Below are 22,167 nucleotides of genomic sequence, written 5' to 3' on the forward strand. Positions count from 1 at the left end.
CAACGGCCTGAAGTCAATTATTCCGCTTATACTACAGTTACCACACCTCGAAACATTGTTCAGATTATGTATTTCAAGACGTTTGTAAAGTTTTTGTCATTAAAACGCTCTTGTATGTAGGACTAATTTCTTACGCATCTAATCCAATGCCTCCGTTGCTAATTCCAAAACGTCATTTTAGAGTTAGTAACGGAGGTTTGAGCCACTGATAGCGGACTAATGCTGGGACACACGACTAGCTGACACATTCTCTGACTGTTTTCATCGCAGCATATTTTAAACACCGACTTTGAACACAGACTGAACGCGCTGAACACGCGTTTGGGCATGATCAGTCATAAGTATCAAATTACATTCATAACCGGCCTTAAAGTGTGTCCCCGGCTTTATGCAGTTATTAATGCAGTTATTAGAGAGAGATGTTGCAATAATGAGACAGAAAAGCATGTGCGTCGTCAATATTATTATTTATTTATTAATTTAGTTCGTTTTAATTAATTCGTTCATTCTTTTTTTTTTTTCATTGACAGACAGTAGACTAGCCAAATAAATGAAACACAAAGCTATTAACAAGTGGGCCTATCAATACAATAAAAATCCGTACTGCAGGATTATCCATTTATTTAGCCTATATTCAGTTTAATTTTCTATTGATTATAATATAGATAGGACTATATACTTTATTTATTAAAATTAAACTGCATGTTTCTATTAATTGTGAAGCTAGACATTGAAAATTGCAGATCAAGCGCATGGGGCTAAATGCTTTTTCTTGTTATGAATTGTATCCTATTTTCCGTTATTACAGTTAACTACGCGAAGTGATATGGAACTGTAATGCGGTCAAGACCTGCCTGGAACTACTTTAGCCGTGCGTTTCCCTGAAAATAATGCACACCTTAGAACGTTCGTCAACCAATCAGATTCAAGCATTCAACGGCCCTGTAGTATAAGTAAGGAATAATTGACGACAGGCCGTTGAATTATTAGAAAAATAATGCACACCCGAGGTGGTAATGCGGTCACGACGCGAAGCGGAGTGGCCGTTACACCTCGGTGTGCATTATTTTTCTAATAATTCAACGGCCTGAAGTCAATTATTCCGCTTATACTACAGTTACCACACCTCGAAACATTGTTCAGATTATGTATTTCAAGACGTTTGTAAAGTTTTTGTCATTAAAACGCTCTTGTATGTAGGACTAATTTCTTACGCATCTAATCCAATGCCTCCGTTGCTAATTCCAAAACGTCATTTTAGAGTTAGTAACGGAGGTTTGAGCCACTGATAGCGGACTAATGCTGGGACACACGACTAGCTGACACATTCTCTGACTGTTTTCATCGCAGCATATTTTAAACACCGACTTTGAACACAGACTGAACGCGCTGAACACGCGTTTGGGCATGATCAGTCATAAGTATCAAATTACATTCATAACCGGCCTTAAAGTGTGTCCCCGGCTTTATGCAGTTATTAATGCAGTTATTAGAGAGAGATGTTGCAATAATGAGACAGAAAAGCATGTGCGTCGTCAATATTATTATTTATTTATTAATTTAGTTCGTTTTAATTAATTCGTTCATTCTTTTTTTTTTTTCATTGACAGACAGTAGACTAGCCAAATAAATGAAACACAAAGCTATTAACAAGTGGGCCTATCAATACAATAAAAATCCGTACTGCAGGATTATCCATTTATTTAGCCTATATTCAGTTTAATTTTCTATTGATTATAATATAGATAGGACTATATACTTTATTTATTAAAATTAAACTGCATGTTTCTATTAATTGTGAAGCTAGACATTGAAAATTGCAGATCAAGCGCATGGGGCTAAATGCTTTTTCTTGTTATGAATTGTATCCTATTTTCCGTTATTACAGTTAACTACGCGAAGTGATATGGAACTGTAATGCGGTCAAGACCTGCCTGGAACTACTTTAGCCGTGCGTTTCCCTGAAAATAATGCACACCTTAGAACGTTCGTCAACCAATCAGATTCAAGCATTCAACGGCCCTGTAGTATAAGTAAGGAATAATTGACGACAGGCCGTTGAATTATTAGAAAAATAATGCACACCCGAGGTGGTAATGCGGTCACGACGCGAAGCGGAGTGGCCGTTACACCTCGGTGTGCATTATTTTTCTAATAATTCAACGGCCTGAAGTCAATTATTCCGCTTATACTACAGTTACCACACCTCGAAACATTGTTCAGATTATGTATTTCAAGACGTTTGTAAAGTTTTTGTCATTAAAACGCTCTTGTATGTAGGACTAATTTCTTACGCATCTAATCCAATGCCTCCGTTGCTAATTCCAAAACGTCATTTTAGAGTTAGTAACGGAGGTTTGAGCCACTGATAGCGGACTAATGCTGGGACACACGACTAGCTGACACATTCTCTGACTGTTTTCATCGCAGCATATTTTAAACACCGACTTTGAACACAGACTGAACGCGCTGAACACGCGTTTGGGCATGATCAGTCATAAGTATCAAATTACATTCATAACCGGCCTTAAAGTGTGTCCCCGGCTTTATGCAGTTATTAATGCAGTTATTAGAGAGAGATGTTGCAATAATGAGACAGAAAAGCATGTGCGTCGTCAATATTATTATTTATTTATTAATTTAGTTCGTTTTAATTAATTCGTTCATTCTTTTTTTTTTTTCATTGACAGACAGTAGACTAGCCAAATAAATGAAACACAAAGCTATTAACAAGTGGGCCTATCAATACAATAAAAATCCGTACTGCAGGATTATCCATTTATTTAGCCTATATTCAGTTTAATTTTCTATTGATTATAATATAGATAGGACTATATACTTTATTTATTAAAATTAAACTGCATGTTTCTATTAATTGTGAAGCTAGACATTGAAAATTGCAGATCAAGCGCATGGGGCTAAATGCTTTTTCTTGTTATGAATTGTATCCTATTTTCCGTTATTACAGTTAACTACGCGAAGTGATATGGAACTGTAATGCGGTCAAGACCTGCCTGGAACTACTTTAGCCGTGCGTTTCCCTGAAAATAATGCACACCTTAGAACGTTCGTCAACCAATCAGATTCAAGCATTCAACGGCCCTGTAGTATAAGTAAGGAATAATTGACGACAGGCCGTTGAATTATTAGAAAAATAATGCACACCCGAGGTGGTAATGCGGTCACGACGCGAAGCGGAGTGGCCGTTACACCTCGGTGTGCATTATTTTTCTAATAATTCAACGGCCTGAAGTCAATTATTCCGCTTATACTACAGTTACCACACCTCGAAACATTGTTCAGATTATGTATTTCAAGACGTTTGTAAAGTTTTTGTCATTAAAACGCTCTTGTATGTAGGACTAATTTCTTACGCATCTAATCCAATGCCTCCGTTGCTAATTCCAAAACGTCATTTTAGAGTTAGTAACGGAGGTTTGAGCCACTGATAGCGGACTAATGCTGGGACACACGACTAGCTGACACATTCTCTGACTGTTTTCATCGCAGCATATTTTAAACACCGACTTTGAACACAGACTGAACGCGCTGAACACGCGTTTGGGCATGATCAGTCATAAGTATCAAATTACATTCATAACCGGCCTTAAAGTGTGTCCCCGGCTTTATGCAGTTATTAATGCAGTTATTAGAGAGAGATGTTGCAATAATGAGACAGAAAAGCATGTGCGTCGTCAATATTATTATTTATTTATTAATTTAGTTCGTTTTAATTAATTCGTTCATTCTTTTTTTTTTTTCATTGACAGACAGTAGACTAGCCAAATAAATGAAACACAAAGCTATTAACAAGTGGGCCTATCAATACAATAAAAATCCGTACTGCAGGATTATCCATTTATTTAGCCTATATTCAGTTTAATTTTCTATTGATTATAATATAGATAGGACTATATACTTTATTTATTAAAATTAAACTGCATGTTTCTATTAATTGTGAAGCTAGACATTGAAAATTGCAGATCAAGCGCATGGGGCTAAATGCTTTTTCTTGTTATGAATTGTATCCTATTTTCCGTTATTACAGTTAACTACGCGAAGTGATATGGAACTGTAATGCGGTCAAGACCTGCCTGGAACTACTTTAGCCGTGCGTTTCCCTGAAAATAATGCACACCTTAGAACGTTCGTCAACCAATCAGATTCAAGCATTCAACGGCCCTGTAGTATAAAGGATTTTAATGCACGACGTAGAGGCGAAGAACCACCCGACGCGAACCGGAGGGTGGTTGCCTCTACGAAGTGGATTAGCCGTGGATTTGCCTCTACGAAGTGGCTAGCCGTGGATTATCCCGCTTATACCTTGGTTATTTGCCAAGTTAAAAATAAGTTAAAGCTGTAACTGATGTTTACAGTGTCATTTTTTAACAGACGTGTAAAAATGACGGTTATTTCTTAAGTTAAGGCTCGTCAGTTCTTGCACTCCGACCGCTTTAAATAAAGTAGAGCCATCGGATTGCTTTTATTTGAATGAATTCACATTTATTTAAATTCATTATTAAAAGAGAGAGACAGAGAACTGAAGGAGAAGGAACAGAGAGAGAGAGAGAGAGAGATGCGTGCGCGAGTTACCTGTGTGCGTCTCTTCTTTAAAGTCTATCAGCTAACGTCCCCTCGTTGCTTAACCCTTGTGCATCGTTTAAATTTACAACCTTTCGTTATGTTTGTGGCTGAAAACAGCCACTACTTTAAACTGCTGTAAAAATGTATCAGATAAATATTTTTTTCAAATTTTTTTGCATAAATCTATTAATCAGCCTTGGTCCTGCTCAAAAATACTAAATGTTTAAAAAAAATTCAGGATTTTAACTCTTTAATTGCCAAATTCGTAAATGATGTCACTGATTTGGGGGAAAAAAAACACAAAATGACTCATTTTCAATATAAAATGTGATTGTGGACTGGATTTTTTTTTACCTTTTATCACAGTCTTGGACATGTCAAAGATTAGAAACAACATTAGTTTTGATGCATTGTTAGTTTTTGTGCAGCATCAGATTTTAACTTTTTCTCCCTCATTTACTGTTTGTGGCTGTTTTTGCCCCATTGACTTCCATTATAACCACATTTTTTGATTGCAAAGCCATGACACCATATAATCATGCATTTTTGATTGTTGGTGGTTTTCCCTGTTGGGAAGAGGTAAAATTTGTAATTTTTACTGTTGATAACCAGGTGGAACCATTAACCCTTTAGATAGGTCTGTGCAAAAAAAAAGCTTAGTTTCTGGCTTTTACATGGAGTGTATATGGAGTATAATAGCATAATAAAGTGTGTGTGTGTGTGTGTGTGTGTGTGTGTGTGTGTGTGTGTGTGTGTGTGTGTGTACTCACCTTGATGCGTGTGAGAAAATCAAAATATGCACCTCAGCTCTCAGAACTACATGGAGTAAACAAAAACAAAGTAAGTGTATTTATGCATCTGCTGCCTTTTGATGGTGAGAAATGCAGACTAAACAAATACAAAGCAAGTGGATTTAAACACTTGCATGCAAGCCTGCTGGTCATTTGATGGTGAGAAGAGCAGCAAGCAACATGAGAAAGGGCTTGACTTGTAGTGAAGTTTCAGAGATGATTATGCAGCCTGACCCCTCCAGCGAGCTGCAGGATGTATCGTCTTCTCCCTCTGACACCACAGACTCAGGAGAGTCAGATCCTGATTTGGATGTGGCACCCTCATCATCCTCTCTAGCTTCCACTGAAGGCGAGGAGGATTCGGAGGATCCTGGATCTGGGTGGATTGGGAGAAACGGCGAAGTGTGGTTTTCAGTCAACTCCCTTTCTTCAGCCTGTCAGAGGCGTGACTCCAGGGCCGACGCGCTATGCCATCGCAAGGATCTAGAACATGAAATCTGTGTTCAACGGATTCGTTTTTTTACTGAGGAGATGATTGACCTCATTGTCAGCATGACCAACCTCCATGGGCGCCGCACAATGAGAAACGGGGTGGACTCCACAGATCTCCGTGCCTACATGGGGGCTACTGATTTTGGCCGGCGTCTACAGGTCCAGAGGGGAGTCCACACGTTGCCTGTGGGATCATCGCCTTCCCCTCCTATTTTTACTCCGTAAAAGACAGATTGAACACAGAATCCATGTTCTGGACGCTTGCGATGGCATAGCACGTCGGCCCTGGAGTCACGGGAGTTGGCAGGCTGAAGAAAGGGAGTTGTCTCCGCGTTGGTGGAAAACCACACTTCACCATTTCTCCCAATCCACCCAGATCCAGGATCCTCCGAATCCTCCTCGTCTTCAGTGGAAGCTAGAGAGGATGATGAGGGTGCCACATCCAAATCAGGATCTGACTCTCCTGAGTCTGTGGTGTCAGAGGGAGAAGACGATACATCATGCAGCTCGCTGGAGGGGTCAGGCTGCATAATCATCTCTAAAACTTCACTACAAGTCAAGCCCTTTCTCATGTTGCTTGCTGCTCTTCTCACCATCAAATGACCAGCAGGCTTGCATGCACGCGTTTAAATCCACTTGCTTTGTATTTGTTTAGTCTGCATTTCTCACCATCAAAAGGCAGCAGATGCATAAATACACTTACTTTGTTTTTGTTTACTCCATGTAGTTCTGAGAGCTGAGGTGCATATTTTGATTTTCTCAGACGCATCAAGGTGAGTACACACACACACACACACACACACACACACACTTTATTATGCTATTATACTTCATATACACTTCATATAACTCCATGTAAAAGCCAGAAACTAAGCTTTTTTTTGCACAGGCCTATCTAAAGGGTTAATGGTGCCACCTGGTTATCAACAGTAAAAATTACAAATTGTACCTCTTCCCAACAGGGAAAACCACCAACAATCAAAAATGCATAATTATATGGTGTCATTACTTTGCAATAAAAAAATGTGGTTATAATGGAAGTCAATGGGGGCAAAAACAGCCACGAACAGTAAATGAGGGAGAAAAAGTTCAAATCTGATGCTGCACAAAAACTAACAATGCATCAAAACTAATGTTGTTTCTGATCTTTGACATGTCCAAGACTGTGATAAAAGGTTAAAAAAAATCCAGTCCACAATCACATTTTATATTGAAAATTAGTCATTTTGTGTGTGTTTTTTCCCAAATCAGTGGAATCATTTACGAATTTGGCAATTAAAGAGTTAAAATCCTGAATTTTTTTTACACATTTAGTATTTTTGAGCAGGACGGAGGTTGATTAATAGATTTATGCAAAAAAATTTGAAAAAAATATTTATCTGATATATTTTTACAGCAGTTTAAAGTAGTGGCTGTTTTCAGCCACAAACATAACGAAAGGGTAGTAAATTTGCCCACAGTGTACTGTTGAGTTTTTGAAAAATTTCAAAGCATTTTCCCAAAATATGTGTCAAAATAAGATTTGTCACCAAAAATCATTCCATTTGCTGAAACACAGAGAAAGTTATGGCCAAATTTAGACTAAAAAATACCCCATAGTGGATGAAAACATCCCCAACAGCACATAAGGGTTAAGAATATAGCTAACTTAATGATTCTTTAATGGATTTATTACAATTATTTATGAATGACAGGCAGCACTGACAGTGACAAGGCAATCTTTATTTGAACTAATCATGTCATTTATTTATTGTTAATTCTTTGTGCCGCTTTTTGTCATTCAACGTCTTCTCCAAGTCTTCTATTTCGTCTTGTGCCTGGGCCCATTTCTCAGAGTTGCCATATTCACCATACAAATTAAACGATATGAAAAATTCATCCATTTAGCCTACCTAAATAAACGTTTTCATATGCGTCTCTCACTCTGCTTGCAAGTGTATCTGTGTTACTATGGTTACCAATGTAGCGGATTAATTTCGAACTGTAATCAAACTGACTGGAACTACCTGTGCATTAAACGGTTTTACTGCACACCTTCCAGCCAATCAGAATCGAGTATTTAAACAGCCCATGGTATAATGTTGGTTAATGCATTAACTGACTTTACCTTATTGTAAAGTGTTACCTATTGTTCTTTATAATTCTTTATAACACTTGAATCAGTTTAAAACATTTGTTTACTTTATGTAGTTTTTGTGTGTATTACTTTTATTGGATTTAAATATAATTTAGAGTTCTTTTTGTTTTAAGAAAAATATATAAAACCTGTTATTGTTTGAAAATGCTTATTTCAATATTGTGATAATACCATATAGCCTATATTAGGTCAAATTCCTAAAAAATAATAATAATTGGGTGACGGCTTAATGTCCATGGGAAAATGTGGGTCCCATGGCCAAACCAGTTGAGAACTGCTGGTACAGTATAAGGGACAATTTCAGATACAGCCGTAGTGTCTTAGTGACTGTTCAAAGTCTTGTTTGTTGAATATTTCCAGTTGTAAATATTGTAGAAATAAAAATCAGCTTGCCCATTTATTTGTAATTTTACTTATAATGGCAGTAATTCTAAATTTACAGATTTAACCAATAAAAGCAAGACATTGCACTCATGATGTGGCCTAATGCTGCGTGACCTTGAAATGGAATGGGAATATGACATCTGTGAAGAACAATCCTCTTCATACAGGCCTCTGGTAAACTTGTTTGGGGTCACAGTCACACCATGCAAAAAAAATCTGTTCTACTGTCAAAAACTCACTAGTGTGTATGTTGTGCAATCAAAAATGGATGATTGCATATTCAAATGACTAATTATAATAATTATGTGGCCAAGACACAAACTGAAAAGATATATTCAAGCTCTACAACTATGATGTCACAAAGACATTCTATAGAACTCTCCTGAGCAAAAGTCCACACAAAGACAAAATCCTGAGGTGACTTTAATCAGAGTTTGAGGTGAGAAGACTGAATACATTTACAGTCCTGAGAGAACATGGAGAACATAAGAGCAACAGCCTTTGACGTGTTTGATGAAGCACGTTTACTGGGCGAACACACTGACATGATCATCAAGTCAAATGACAGAGGATTTCAAGTGCACAAGATCATCATGTGTGGCTGCAGCTCCTACTTTAGGTGAGAAGAAGCATTTGAACTGCAATTGTGCGGAAATTACCTAGAAATGATTATAATTATACATAATTTCCACTGCCAACATTATACTGTTGAAACTGCCTAAGTCCAAGTATATAAATGCATGAAAATGAATGAGTGTATTGCCAGAAAAATGAATGATATCTAGGAAAAACCATTCTTGAAATTTGATTCTGGAAGTGGCTATGAATGAAGTTTTACCCAGCATTTCAAATTTAATATAGGAAACTAATCTGTTTCTCTAAGTAAATTTGGCTGAAATTAAAATGTAAATAAAAAGTTATTTTATATATGCTCATTATTAATGCCTGTATTTCTTTATCAAATGTGTTCACAGGGCTCTTTTCTCCAACAACTGGAGCAGCCCAGCACAACATTTCTGTGAAATTCAAGGAATATCCCAAGACATCATGCCTCTTATTATCCAGTATGCGTACACAAGATCTGTGCTCATTACTCAAGAGAACGTGTTGGAGCTCTTGGTGGCGGCTGAAATGATCTTAGTGTCAGGTCTTGTAGATGCCTGCTGTCAGTTCCTGGAGTCACAGTTATGCCCAGAGAACTGCATTGGCATCTGCAAGTTTACAGAGGACTTTTACTCCTGCTCAAAGCTCCGCTGTAAAGCAAAGCACTACATCCTGCAGCACTTTGAGGAGGTTCTGCACGTATCTGAGGAGTTCCTGGAGCTCTCCCTGGAACAGCTTGAGGAGATCATTGATGAGGATGAGCTGAATGTCAAACAGGAGGAGGTGGTTTTTGAAGCCGTCCTCCACTGGATTAATCATGCACCAGAAAACAGGAGGCAACACATTGCCGTGCTTCTGCCAAAGGTAAAACAGAGATTTTTGTCTTTTTTTAATTTCAAATATCTTAAAACTCTTAAAATCGAGATACATTTTCTGCTATTATTTTAATGTTAGTTAAATGTTAGAAACTTTGTTTTGTAGTTTTGCCATTTTGGAAATCTTTTTTCGTTGTTGAACACCATATAACTGCTTAGTAACAGTCTTGCAACAGTCTCTGAAAGTTTAAACTCTCCCTTGTGCTTTAGGTTCGATTGGGGTTGATAACATCAGCCTACTTCATCAATAATGTAAAGTGCAATGCACTAGTGATGGAGAATGAAGCCTGCATGCCTGTTATCATCAATGCAATGAAGACTTTGTTTGACCTCAACATGGATGAACCCACCAACTCAGAACTCATGCATCAACTGACACGTCCACGTCTGCCCTCATCGATCCTATTGGCCATCGGAGGATGGAGCGGCGGCAATCCCACCAATGAGATTGAGGCATATGATGTGAAGGCAGACTGCTGGGTCAGTGTGACTCAAGAGGATGAGCGTCCCAGAGCCTATCATGGTACAGCAGTCCTGGATGAGTTTGTCTACTGTATTGGTGGTTTTGATGGTGTGGATTATTTCAACAGCGTGAGGAAATTCAATCTTATCACTCAGACTTGGCATGAGGTGAGTAATGCTCTATGTCAACATGTAACTTTAATTTAGCTTCCTTCACAAAACAGTATTGTGGTACAGTGATGGTACCAGATTGTACTTTGATATGGACCATAGTGCTGAATGATGTGCTGTACTCCACATAACTTCAAAGAATACCACTGTATTACCATATTACATGTCTAAAAAGTGGTAAAACCATGATACATTTTTTTTTTGTGTTCCAGCAATTGTTGTAGCTTAATATAATATAATATAATATAATATAATATAATATAATATAATATAATATAATATAATATAATATAATATAATATAATATAATATAATATAATATACCAGAGATACCATCATGATTGTGTCAAAAAATACCATTAAGAAAAATAATAATAGTATTATTGTATTTTTTTGCAACTGATAGGACAGAACCAATGAGATGGTGTATTGATGTGTGTTCGCACACTGATGTATTTGGTGTGTTGTAGGTGGCCCCCATGTATGAACGCCGCTGCTATATTAGTGTTGCTGTTCTGGACGGGCTCATTTATGCCATTGGTGGTTTTGATGGACAACAACGGCTTAAAACAGTAGAGCGCTACGATCCAAACACCAATCAGTGGACAATGATGGCACCCATGAATGAACGGAGGAGTGACGCCAGCGCCACCTCACTGCAGGGCAGGGTAAGAGCACTTACCCATGATTCCACACTCTTCTGCTGGAGACTCTTAATGCCTGTAAAGCATGAAGGAAAGGGGAAATAGAGATATGGCATAAGGAATAGTGTTAATATGGAAAGGAATATCATAAAATTTAAACAGTGTTTTAAACACTGGTTTTCTGATCAATCTGTGATGATTGTGCACAAACATCATGCATGTTATTTTTGTGTTCGTCAGATTTATATCTGTGGTGGTTTTACTGGGATCGAGTGTCTCTTCTCTGCTGAGAGCTTCAACCCTGAAACAAACCAGTGGACTCTCATCGCTCCCATGAGTAGCCGCCGCAGTGGTGTTGGTGTGATCGCTTATGCAGATCTAGTGTTTGCTGTGAGTATTAAACACACATATCAGTGTTATAGTTTTAATTAACTATGATAACCATGACAGAAATACAGAAATATGGAACAATCACAGTTTAAAGGTTGCACTTATGTAAGTGCATGCATGGATGTGCATTTACAAATGCACAGAATACATAAATAAAAAGTGTATTTATTTAAAGGTTGGTGGTTTTGATGGTGCCAGTCGTTTGCGGTGTGTGGAGGCCTACAATCCGCTGACTAACATCTGGAGTGATGTTGCATCAATGTACAACCCACGCAGCAACTTTGGCATTGAGGTGAGATGTGGACAGTTAATATCTGTATCTGGTGAAACTATGAAATAACAGTATAAGGTTTGATGATAATGAATATAGGGGAACTTTTTTTTTTGGTTCCATATTGAGAATAATTGGAAAGTTGCACCCTAAAATTGTAGAAGGCTTCGATGATCAATGTGTGTCAAAACATTCTAACTATGTTTAAATTAAGTGTTGCATCTATAATACGATTTATTAATGAAAAGTTAAAGACATTAGCTGTACATTATTTATTTTCCTTTTTACCTTCCTCAAAATCCAGGTAGTTAATGGTCAGTTGTTTGCTGTTGGAGGCTTTAATGGATTCAGCACCACTTCTGATGTGGAGAGCTACGATGAGAAGACAGATGAATGGTAACTTCCACAAACACTAAATCTCACAGATCATTTTACGCTGCATTAGATATAAATATAAGTCTATAAGTCTAATACAGACTATATTTCATTGCATTCCTTGCATCTGTTTTCTATACAGGTTTGATGCAAATGAAATGGCCATTCCCCGCAGTGCTCTGAGCTGTTGTGTAGCATCAGGATTGCCTAACATGACACAGTATGCTGCCCTACGAGACACCGTACAGACACAAGACGAGTCTGACAGTGAATGATCTCCTTCTAGCAGATCTGACAGTCTGACTAATAATGGAGAGTCATGTTTCCTGAATAAATGCATTCAAAAAAGAGGCTGTATTCTAAATGTTAAACTTTTTCTCAGGTGTAGTGTTGTTCATTTAAAAAAATGAAACCTTGCAAGGGATCTCTACAGCTCAACAAACCAAAATATAATATTGAGAACTCTGTTTACTGAGTAAACTATTTATTGCTTTATTAAACTTTTTAATTATCACTGTCATTTACTGGCTTCTTTTATATGATTATTTATTGTGTATGATTGATTAAATTCATAAATAGTCTTTGCTAAACTCTCTGATTGTGTTTTTATTACTATAGGCATAATCTACCCATGGAAATATAACTATTGTGTTACGTTAAACAGTCGAGCCTATACAATCATTTTTGCAGTGTCATTATTGACTTCTGAAAATAATAATGTTGATGATGATGATGATAATAATCATAATAATAAGCATTATTATCATGAATACACACACATGCACACAGTCATATATATACATTCTCAGTCTGAACAATTAACTATTTATCAATAAAATATAAACAAACACTCAATATTAGCACAATATTCAACAAGGCGTGAATTACAGATCTGCAGAAGCACCAAATCCATCAAAATTAGCCTATGGATTATATATTTCTACTTCCACGTGACCCAATTTTCCAAACCAAATATATTTAATATCTACCTAAATATACATGAAACATGAGTAGAAGGGTCCCATACTTGGCTGTAAAAGGCCATTTAGCTCCATCTAGTGTTTGAGATATTACCATGTATTGGCACTGTTTTGGTACAGACTGACCTCACTTTCTGTATTTTTAAATATGGTGGAGAAAAGCATGAAAATGTTGTGGTTTCACAGACAGGCAACATCAGCTTGCTTAGAGCTCAAACTTGTCTTCCTGAACGAGTGCAGTAACGTGAGACTGCAGCAGGTTAAACCTCCTTAGCAGTCTGAGATTTCTCCCTGGAGTTTGTCCCATTGTTGGTGGCTGGACGACCCCTCCTAAGAACCAGCGCCAGCATCATGATGGATAAAAACAAACTCAGCCGTAGAGATACTTTGAGAGCCTTTAGAGAGCCATCAGTCCATGCTTAGAGGTAGGAATGGGTTTGAAAGCATTAATTCTGTCTAAGAGGGCAGAGCATTCAGAAGATAGACTCCAGGGTTTTGTGCTGTCTGGAATTAAATCTCCCGGGACACGCAGAGTCTGACCGTACACCAACCGCCATTGTTGTTGAGGCCAATGATACTGCTTCCGGCCACCTGGTGGTTTGATCCACATTAGTTAGAAGGTGAGTAAACCCCGGGGAGGGGAACAGTGGACCCACCAGGTTGATGTTAATATGGTCATAACATCGCTCTGGTACCATAGAAGTTTCCAGTGGCGCTTTGATGTTTCTCTTCACTTTAGCCCGCTGACATGACACACAAGCTGAAACACATAAGTTTCGAACATCCTTTTTCAATCCATGCCACACAGCTTTGAAGAGACGAGTACGAGGGTGGCTTTCGGAGACATCACACATCAGCCTAACTCCTGCCTCGTAAAGAGAACGCCAACTATTTTCAAACTTGAGATAGCTGTTCTGTAAGCCTGCACCTCGGGGTCGGATAAAAACTGGACAAAATCCATACTCATACTGCTTGCACAGTGGCCCTGGAAATCTGCCACGATATTGTTTTTTCCGTCTATGTGCAAGATATCCATCATGATCTCTGATATGAAGGCCAGGTGGCGTTATTGTCATTATGACCAGGGCTCAGAAACTTTAGATATAGTATGAACCAAGTGTTTATGACCCACAAACGCTGTGAAAACACATCCTTCCAAAAAGAAACAAAAGTGTCTTACTGCCAGGTACTCTGTCATTTGAGCTGTACTTCTGCTCATATGAGTGAAGCTGCCAACTGAAAAATGTAAGGTGTTGCCAAGCACCATCTACCAGCTGTTTGTGTACAGCACCCACCCGAACAGCAACCGCAGAAGAGCTAGGTGCTCTTTCGAGGCACTGGAAACTACGATGTTGTCCAAGTACACAAATAAAAAACTCCAGGTCTAGTAGGATTGAGTCCATCATGCTCTGAAAGGTTTGTGCTATATTTCCAAAAGTGAGTTCATGAGTCCAAAAGGCATCCACAAAAATTCAAAAAGTCTAAATGGAGTTATCACTGGGATGTCCTCATGATAGACTGGCACCTGATGGTATTATCAAATAAGGTCCACTTTCAAGAAAATATTTTTCCCAGCCAGCCAGGCTGAAAAATCCTGAATGTGTGGAACTTGTAATCGGTCACGCGTGGTGATGTCATTGAGTCAATGATAATCTCCACATGGGCGGTAACCGCCGTTGGGGACTATGTTTAAGGGTGAGGCCCAAGGACTGTTAAAGAGTCGCATTATACCTAGTTTTCCATGCTAGCAAACTCGGCCATGGCAACTGCCAATTTCACTGGATCTAATTGACGGGCCCAGGCATGAACCTGTTTCTGGGATGTAGAGATACATTTAAATGACATCCCGTTCTTAATCCGTAGGGTTTAATATGGAGCTATAACAGTTTGAACTCTTCTGGGAAGGTTTTCCACAAGGTTTAGGAGTGTGTTTATGGGAATTTATGACCATTCATCTAGAAGCACATTTGTGAGATCAGGCAATGATGTTGAACGAGAAGGCCTGGCTTGCAGTCTCCACTCTAATTCATCCCAAAGGTGTTCTACTGGGTTGAGGTCAGGACTCTGTGCAGGCCAGTAAATTTCCTCCACACCAAACTCGCTCATCCATGTCTTTATGGACTTTGCTTTGTGGACTGGTGCGCAATCATGTTGGAACAGGAAGGGGCCATCCCTAAACTGTTCCCACAAAGTTGGGAACATGAAATTGTCCAAAATGTCTTGGTATGCTGAAGCATTAAGAGTTTCTTTCACTGGAACTAAGGGGGCCAAGACCAACCCCTGAAAAACAACCCCACACCATAATCCCCCCTCCACCAAACTTTACACTTGGCACAATGCAGTCAGGCAAGTACTGTTCTCCTGGCAACCGCCAAACCCAGACTCGTCCATCGGATTGCCAGACAGAGAAGTGTAATTCAAGGCTTGGATGCAGCTGCTCGGCCATGTAAACCCATTCCATGAAGCTCTCTATGCACTGTTCTTGAGCAAATCTGAAGGCCACACGAAGTTTGGAGGTCTGTAGTGTAGGATTACAAATTTAAGAATATGTTTTAGATCTGCTGATCCTATTTCCTTACATAACATCACATAAAAAAACTAAGGTGAACTATACTGTATTGGGCATTCAAGGTGAACATAAGGGCATCCATTTACTGATTAGATTTAACAGTTTCCTTTGAAGGGGTTTTGTTAGTCTTTAATATTCCTACTAAGAGATGAACTATGTGTGAATGTTTACCTAGTCTTAGTTCTTGTGACCATGTGTTGTTTATACAATTTGGGGGTAATTGCCTCTATTGTCTTTAGATGATTAGACTTAGTGGTCTTCCCTAAAGGCTGTGTGTAAGGTCAGTACCTTTAAGGACTGCCCACTGAATTGCCTATAAGATACCATGTAAAGTTCCCTTAGTCAGATTATGTTGGACGAATTGCAGCCGCGCTCAATAAAGAATAACTTCTGTTTGAACGTGATCCCAACGTCTCCTGGTCTCTGCTTTGAAGAAGAAAAAGTTTCCTACAGTAGCTATTGACACAGCAGAAAGTTGGCAACTTCTGCACACTGTGCACCTCAGTATGCGCTGACCCCACTCCGTGATTTTACGTGGCTTACCACTTAATTGCTGAGTTGCTGTTTTTCCCAATTGCTTTCACTTTGTTATAATACCACTAACAGTTGACCGTGGAATATTTAGCCGTAAAGAAATTTCACGAATGGACTTATTGCACAGGTGGCAACCTATCACAGTACTACACTTGAATTCAGTGAGCTCCTGAGAGTGACCCATTCTTTCACAAATGTTTGTAGAAACAGTCTGCATGCATATAGGTGCTTGATTTTATACAACCTTGACCATGGAAGTGATTGGAACACCTGAATTCGATGATTTGGAGGGGTGTCCCAATACTTTTGGCAAAATAGTGTATGATGTACGACACCATGGCTGGTCACTGCTGAGGAGAAAGTGGGTTTACTGAGAACTGGAAATTTACAAAGTAGTCGGGTGAACTCGCAGTCATCCGTCAATGTGCTGGACAAAAAGTGGTTGTGAGAAAGGTGCTCCTTGAACCGGGTAAGACTTTGAAACCTTCTGCCGTGACCAAACAGCAGGGCTGCCAACTCTCACGCACTGAGCGTGAGACTCACGCAATTGACACTTTTCACACGCTCCCACGCCACACATCCATTTTCTCACGCAGAGAAAAATCGCAAAGCAAAGAGGACACTGACACCAACAGACAAGACAGAGCTGGTTACTTTTGATATGAAACAAATTCTCAGCTCTCAGATTCTGTCAATTTAATTATGAAATTCAAACAATAAAATACTGTTTTGGCGCTTGTATAAATGGGACGTGACAGATCTCTGTAGCGCCTCAGTTCAAGCGCAGGTGAACTGATTATCTTTTACTCTACTACTAGTTAATAGTATATAAACACGAATGAACAATAGGTAGGCAGGCTTATGTTGAAAGATACATTAAAACTTACCAAAATGTATATGCCTCATATCGACTAATCAGTCGGAAACCTGGTCAATGAAACAGCTGGAGAACAAATAGGCTATGTCACATAACGTTACATTTAACGTTATTACCTCAAGAAAGCCCTTTTATGACCATAGCACGTTAGTTGACTAGAAAAATTAGCTACAGAGAGGAGTATTTTACTAAATATGTGCACTATATTACATATTTATTATAATTTTACTTAGGCTATATCATTAAAATATAATTAGCCTATGTAGTTATTATAATAAAAAAAAACAATCATATTTCATTTAAGTTGTTATTTTTAACCTTTAATAATACCAGCTGACAGGGCTTTCTGTATGTTTACAGCATTAGGTGAGATTTTCTTTTTCTTGAGAAAAATTAACATGTAGGCCTATTATATCTACTGTACGTAATTTATCCAAATTAATCGATATTGAATCACAATCGGAATCAAATCACAAGAATTGAATTGAAATCGTGAAATTTGTGTCAACCAATAATAAAATCAATAGCCTCATTGTACCATGTAAACATTGTAACATGTTGTCACTTAACTTAATAAAATTCTGTTTAGTTACCAAATGTTTTGACAATCACAAAAAAATTATTTTTTTTTAATCACAGAAAGAGAGACGTAGTTTTGTATTGTTCTTTTGTATTGTTTCAATGAACTTGTTTTTGAAGCATATTGCATGGTGTGGCCTCTGTTTTTGCTTCTTTTACTAATTGTTACAACTCACCTCAGCATGTGTTATAGCATACCCCAGCAGCGGGGTACATTGTAACAAAGGCACACCATGTATTTGACATCAATTCATGAGGGCTGTTACACTCTTACTCTTGGTTTATTTTGTAGTAAACAAATGTGGGTACCTTGTATCAAAGTTTGAGCACTCTTTTTTTATTTTATTTTTTTATTCAGTGAGTTACAGAAACTGAAGCAAACAGTGTTGCAAATTTACCTGGTCACCAGCGTGCACAGAAAGCCCAATCAGTCTCACACACAGCATGTGATCATGAATTCAGTTCTCTTTAGTGACGAAATGTGCTTGACGGTCAGATAGGCCAACACTACATGGATGAAAAGCACATGGCAGAACGAGTGAAGGAGGCGCGCTGAATTAAAATGCACATTCACTCTCTGACAGCAGATGGCGCTTATGGAACAGCAGAAACCAAATGCAGCCGTTTCCCCGGTGCTGTACTTTTATGTTTCTGAGCAATACTTCAGTGTTTTAAACAGCCATTTAGATTTTTGTACTCGCAATGGTTATCTGAGCACCAAATACTTAAAGACTTAATAGGCTATTTATTTTTAAACGTAAACATTTTTACATTCTAATATGGACTAATATGCGTCGGCCCCTGCCCTTTTCCTCAGTATTACAAACCTCCCTAGATGAGTTCTAGACAGGGTGGAGTTGTTGTCATTTTCAACACCTAACCCTAACCCGAAGAAGACCACACATACACACTACCCCATCCTATACCATTCAAAGAAACCAGTTAACATATTTTCACAATCATTAAGTCATTATTTAAAATAGGCTTAATGCAGATTTTACTATCCTTGTGGTTACATTTGGCCTCCACAATGTAATCAAAACCAGACCCACACACACATAATCATATTCACATTACCCTATTTTATATCAAATGCAGGTGTGTGTGTGTGTGTGTATACTTTAAGCATGTGTTTAAGTGTCTGTGCTCATATCTCATAATAATTCAAGGCCGCTCTCCAACACAAGAACAAAAAGAATAAAACATCCTCCATTCATAGCCACCTATTTCATCTCACCCAATTCCGGTTCAGATTGATGTGACAGATGCCCTCAGATTGCTTGGAGCAGATTATTTACACCCTCCTTTTCAACTCCAAGTATAAATGTGTTTCGCTTGCCTATGATACTTTGACACATTCAAGTAAATAGATAGGGGTCAGAGGTCAAGGCTTGGGATTCGCAGACCTATCCACCTCAGCTATTCTTTACGATAAAAGATGGCTAATCGGCTACACTCATGTCAGTTATAATGCTGTGTTCCAGAAACATTAGGATCAAGGAATTTTCCCATTTCCAACTTGAAAATAATGGAATGGTGCTCTAAAGGCCCGTTCACATCAAGGACAATAACTACAGCTAATAAATGTTTTAATAATTGTTATTATGGAAGTCCACACCACAGCTATAATGGTAAAAAAAAACGACACAGAGGAACGATAATATTGGAATCACTTTCAAAATGATTTTTTTCTAGCTGATGAACGATAAAAACATTGACAGCCAATAAGAATCCAATCATCCTGAGAGCTTGAGCAGTTAAAGCAGCAGAGGACATAACTGCAGCACACGCTTATAACATACAGAACTTTATTGTGCGTTGATGTGTACACTAATTTAGGTATTGTTAGAGTTATCTTTATAGTTATCATACTTGGTGTGAATGGGCCTTAAAGTGGGCATGCAACAGAAGTTGTGATAGTATTTGGTGGATCTATCATGCTGGATTTTGTGCTTTGTAACTTTGCAGATTGTTTACATGCACAAACAGCTATACGCACAAAAGGAAAGATTCAATAAAAAAGGCATATTGGCTGCCTTTTAATTAGGCATTTGCATAATGACTGTTACTTGTATTGTAGTTTTGTCTGTTGATTACTCAGATTACAAATTCATTTGGCATTTATAAAGATGACATAGAAACGCATAATTCTCAATCTGAACTGGTGAACAGCTCAGAATAGAACATTGTGGGTTGTCATCTATAAATTATGATAATTACGACATGGCATGAACGCAGCATGAGTTTATAACATAATATCATGATAACTTTTTTTGCTTTTTTAAAGCTGTTTTTAAAGCGAATGTGAGCATTTTTTTCATGTTTGTGACATCTGTTTTTGCCATATTTTGAATAAGAACACGTGACCAGTGCTGGGTATCTGATGACATGTAATCTGAATTACATAATTAGATTTCCAAAAATTAAGTAAGCTTACTTGTAATTAAATTATATTACATTTTAAAATACTAATATATTACATTTTAAAGTAATCAGACTACAGTTACTTTTCTATTGATTAATTGATTATGCTATTCTCACACTGGCTGTAAATTATTCATAGCCTAATTCATTGATTCTCCCAACTACTACTTTATTTATCTTTATTTATCTTTTAAATTTTCCTTTCTAAAAAAGCCTACTACTGATTATATATGTTCAGAAGGTCTTCCAGGTTTGTGAAATTGCACACACAGACCAGACACTAGTCATGTGACTATCACTGATCACTGGATTTACATAAATCATTGAGTGTTTTCTCAACATTGCAACAATGCATATCTAATCAGCTCCTGACAAACACATTCATTATTATTTGCATTATTACTCAGTGAGTCATTCAATGTATTACTGTCTTTGGAAGGCTTTTGTCTTTCAAACAGATTAAAATGTACAAATTCACATCATTTTATATTTACATGCAATGCTCCCTGCATTTTGTCAGCTGAACCTCTTTGACCTACACTGTAATATATCTACTGGACGTACCCTCTGAGATTTTAAAGGGATAGTTTACCCAAAAATTTAAATTCTGTCATCATTTACTCACCCTCAAGTTGTTCCAAACCTGTATGAATTTCTTTCTTCTGCTGAACACAAAAGAAGATATGTTGAAGAATAACAACTCAACAACTAAAGGGTGAGTAACTGATGACAGAATTTAATTTTTTTTGTGTAAACTATCAATTTAAGTTAATAAATTAGGTCAATAATAAAATTAAGTTCACTGTTCTCTGGTGTTGGTTAATGGTCACATCATGATATGCAGGTACAATCTTTTTTAGTAAGTGTTTTATTTTGATTGTTTTTTTAAAAATGTATTTGCATTTTAAATTTGTATGATTTAATTACTTAATAGCTTTTCATCAAACTCACAAACCCCTGCAGTTCCATCACGAACCCAAGTCTGGGAAACTTTAATGCAATATTTTAATATAATATTTAATGCACTACATGTTGTTGATAACAAATAATGGAATATATTCTCTTTCTCTTTGTATTTTTATATCAATATGGTACATGATTATCCTGTTCAAATCAATGTGATAAATGAGTTAGTCAAAAGTAATCTAAAAGTGATCAAAAAACTTTCTACATAGTTCACCTGCATGTGCAGCGAAACAACATATCACTGACAAGCAACGCATATTGAATTGAATAATAAATTATGCATGAATTATAGTTTTAGATGTTAATAACTCAACATTTGGACTAAAATATATGTTTTCAAATTAAAGCTTGTTGTCTGGACTAAGCCTGCTGTCTGCAGCATTACTTTTGTAATACATCAAGCGTTCAGATTTAAATAGGTTTATTCGAGCTCTGGGCACATTACGACTTCCATGACCTTACTGTAATTCTCGTTCCCTAGAAAACCGCAATTTCTCATTCCTGCTCACTATATCCGCTGCCCTCAGCTGCACTACCTGTAAACTAACATGTTTTCGCTTGTGAGTGTTTATGGATAATACAGTCTACAGGGGTTGGCAGCTCATTACTCCACATTGCAGTCATGACCCATAGCGTATTAGTCATATACGAATTGCAGCAGTTGAGAATGGGGGTGGGGTGGTGGATGTGTGTGGATGTGTGTGTGTGGGGGGGGGGGGGGGGGGTTGCCCTAAAGCAATGGATTGAGTAAACAGTGTTGTTGCTGACAACATGTGTACCAATGCCAAGGTGCTATTATAGTTTGACACCAGAAGAGGTTAATGACCTCACCGATGGCTATGATTGTGAATATGCAAACAAAGAATGAGAACTGTTAACAAGGCTGGCAGGTTTAAATCAGTGTAGTTAACTAGTCACAGTTCAGTTTCTGGCTTTATCGAATTTGAACTATGACCTGTTGGGAATATAAGGATTTTTAATGTTTAATTGGTTTTAATTCGACTTTTAAAAGACACAGTACTACATACTTCTATCACGTGTCACTTTAGAGACATCCGG

The 22,167-nt window shown here is 37.8% G+C and overlaps 1 protein-coding gene across 1 annotated transcript; it reads left to right on the plus strand.

Moving 5' to 3' along the window:
* Positions 1-8,864: 8,864 nt before the first annotated feature.
* Positions 8,865-12,454, plus strand: LOC311071764 (kelch-like protein 10; the record flags this gene model as incomplete). Its single annotated transcript, XM_084096302.1, has 8 exons — positions 8,865-9,007; positions 9,363-9,855; positions 10,077-10,496; positions 10,970-11,167; positions 11,384-11,533; positions 11,709-11,825; positions 12,109-12,200; positions 12,322-12,454. The coding sequence occupies 8 exons, from the start codon at positions 8,865-8,867 to the stop codon at positions 12,452-12,454; spliced, it is 1,746 nt and encodes a 581-aa protein (XP_083952428.1).
* Between the last annotated feature and the right edge of the window lie 9,713 nt (positions 12,455-22,167).

The sequence above is a fragment of the Abramis brama genome (assembly GCF_963993115.1).
Source record: "Abramis brama genome assembly, chromosome: 21".
Lineage (NCBI taxonomy): Eukaryota > Metazoa > Chordata > Actinopteri > Cypriniformes > Leuciscidae > Abramis > Abramis brama.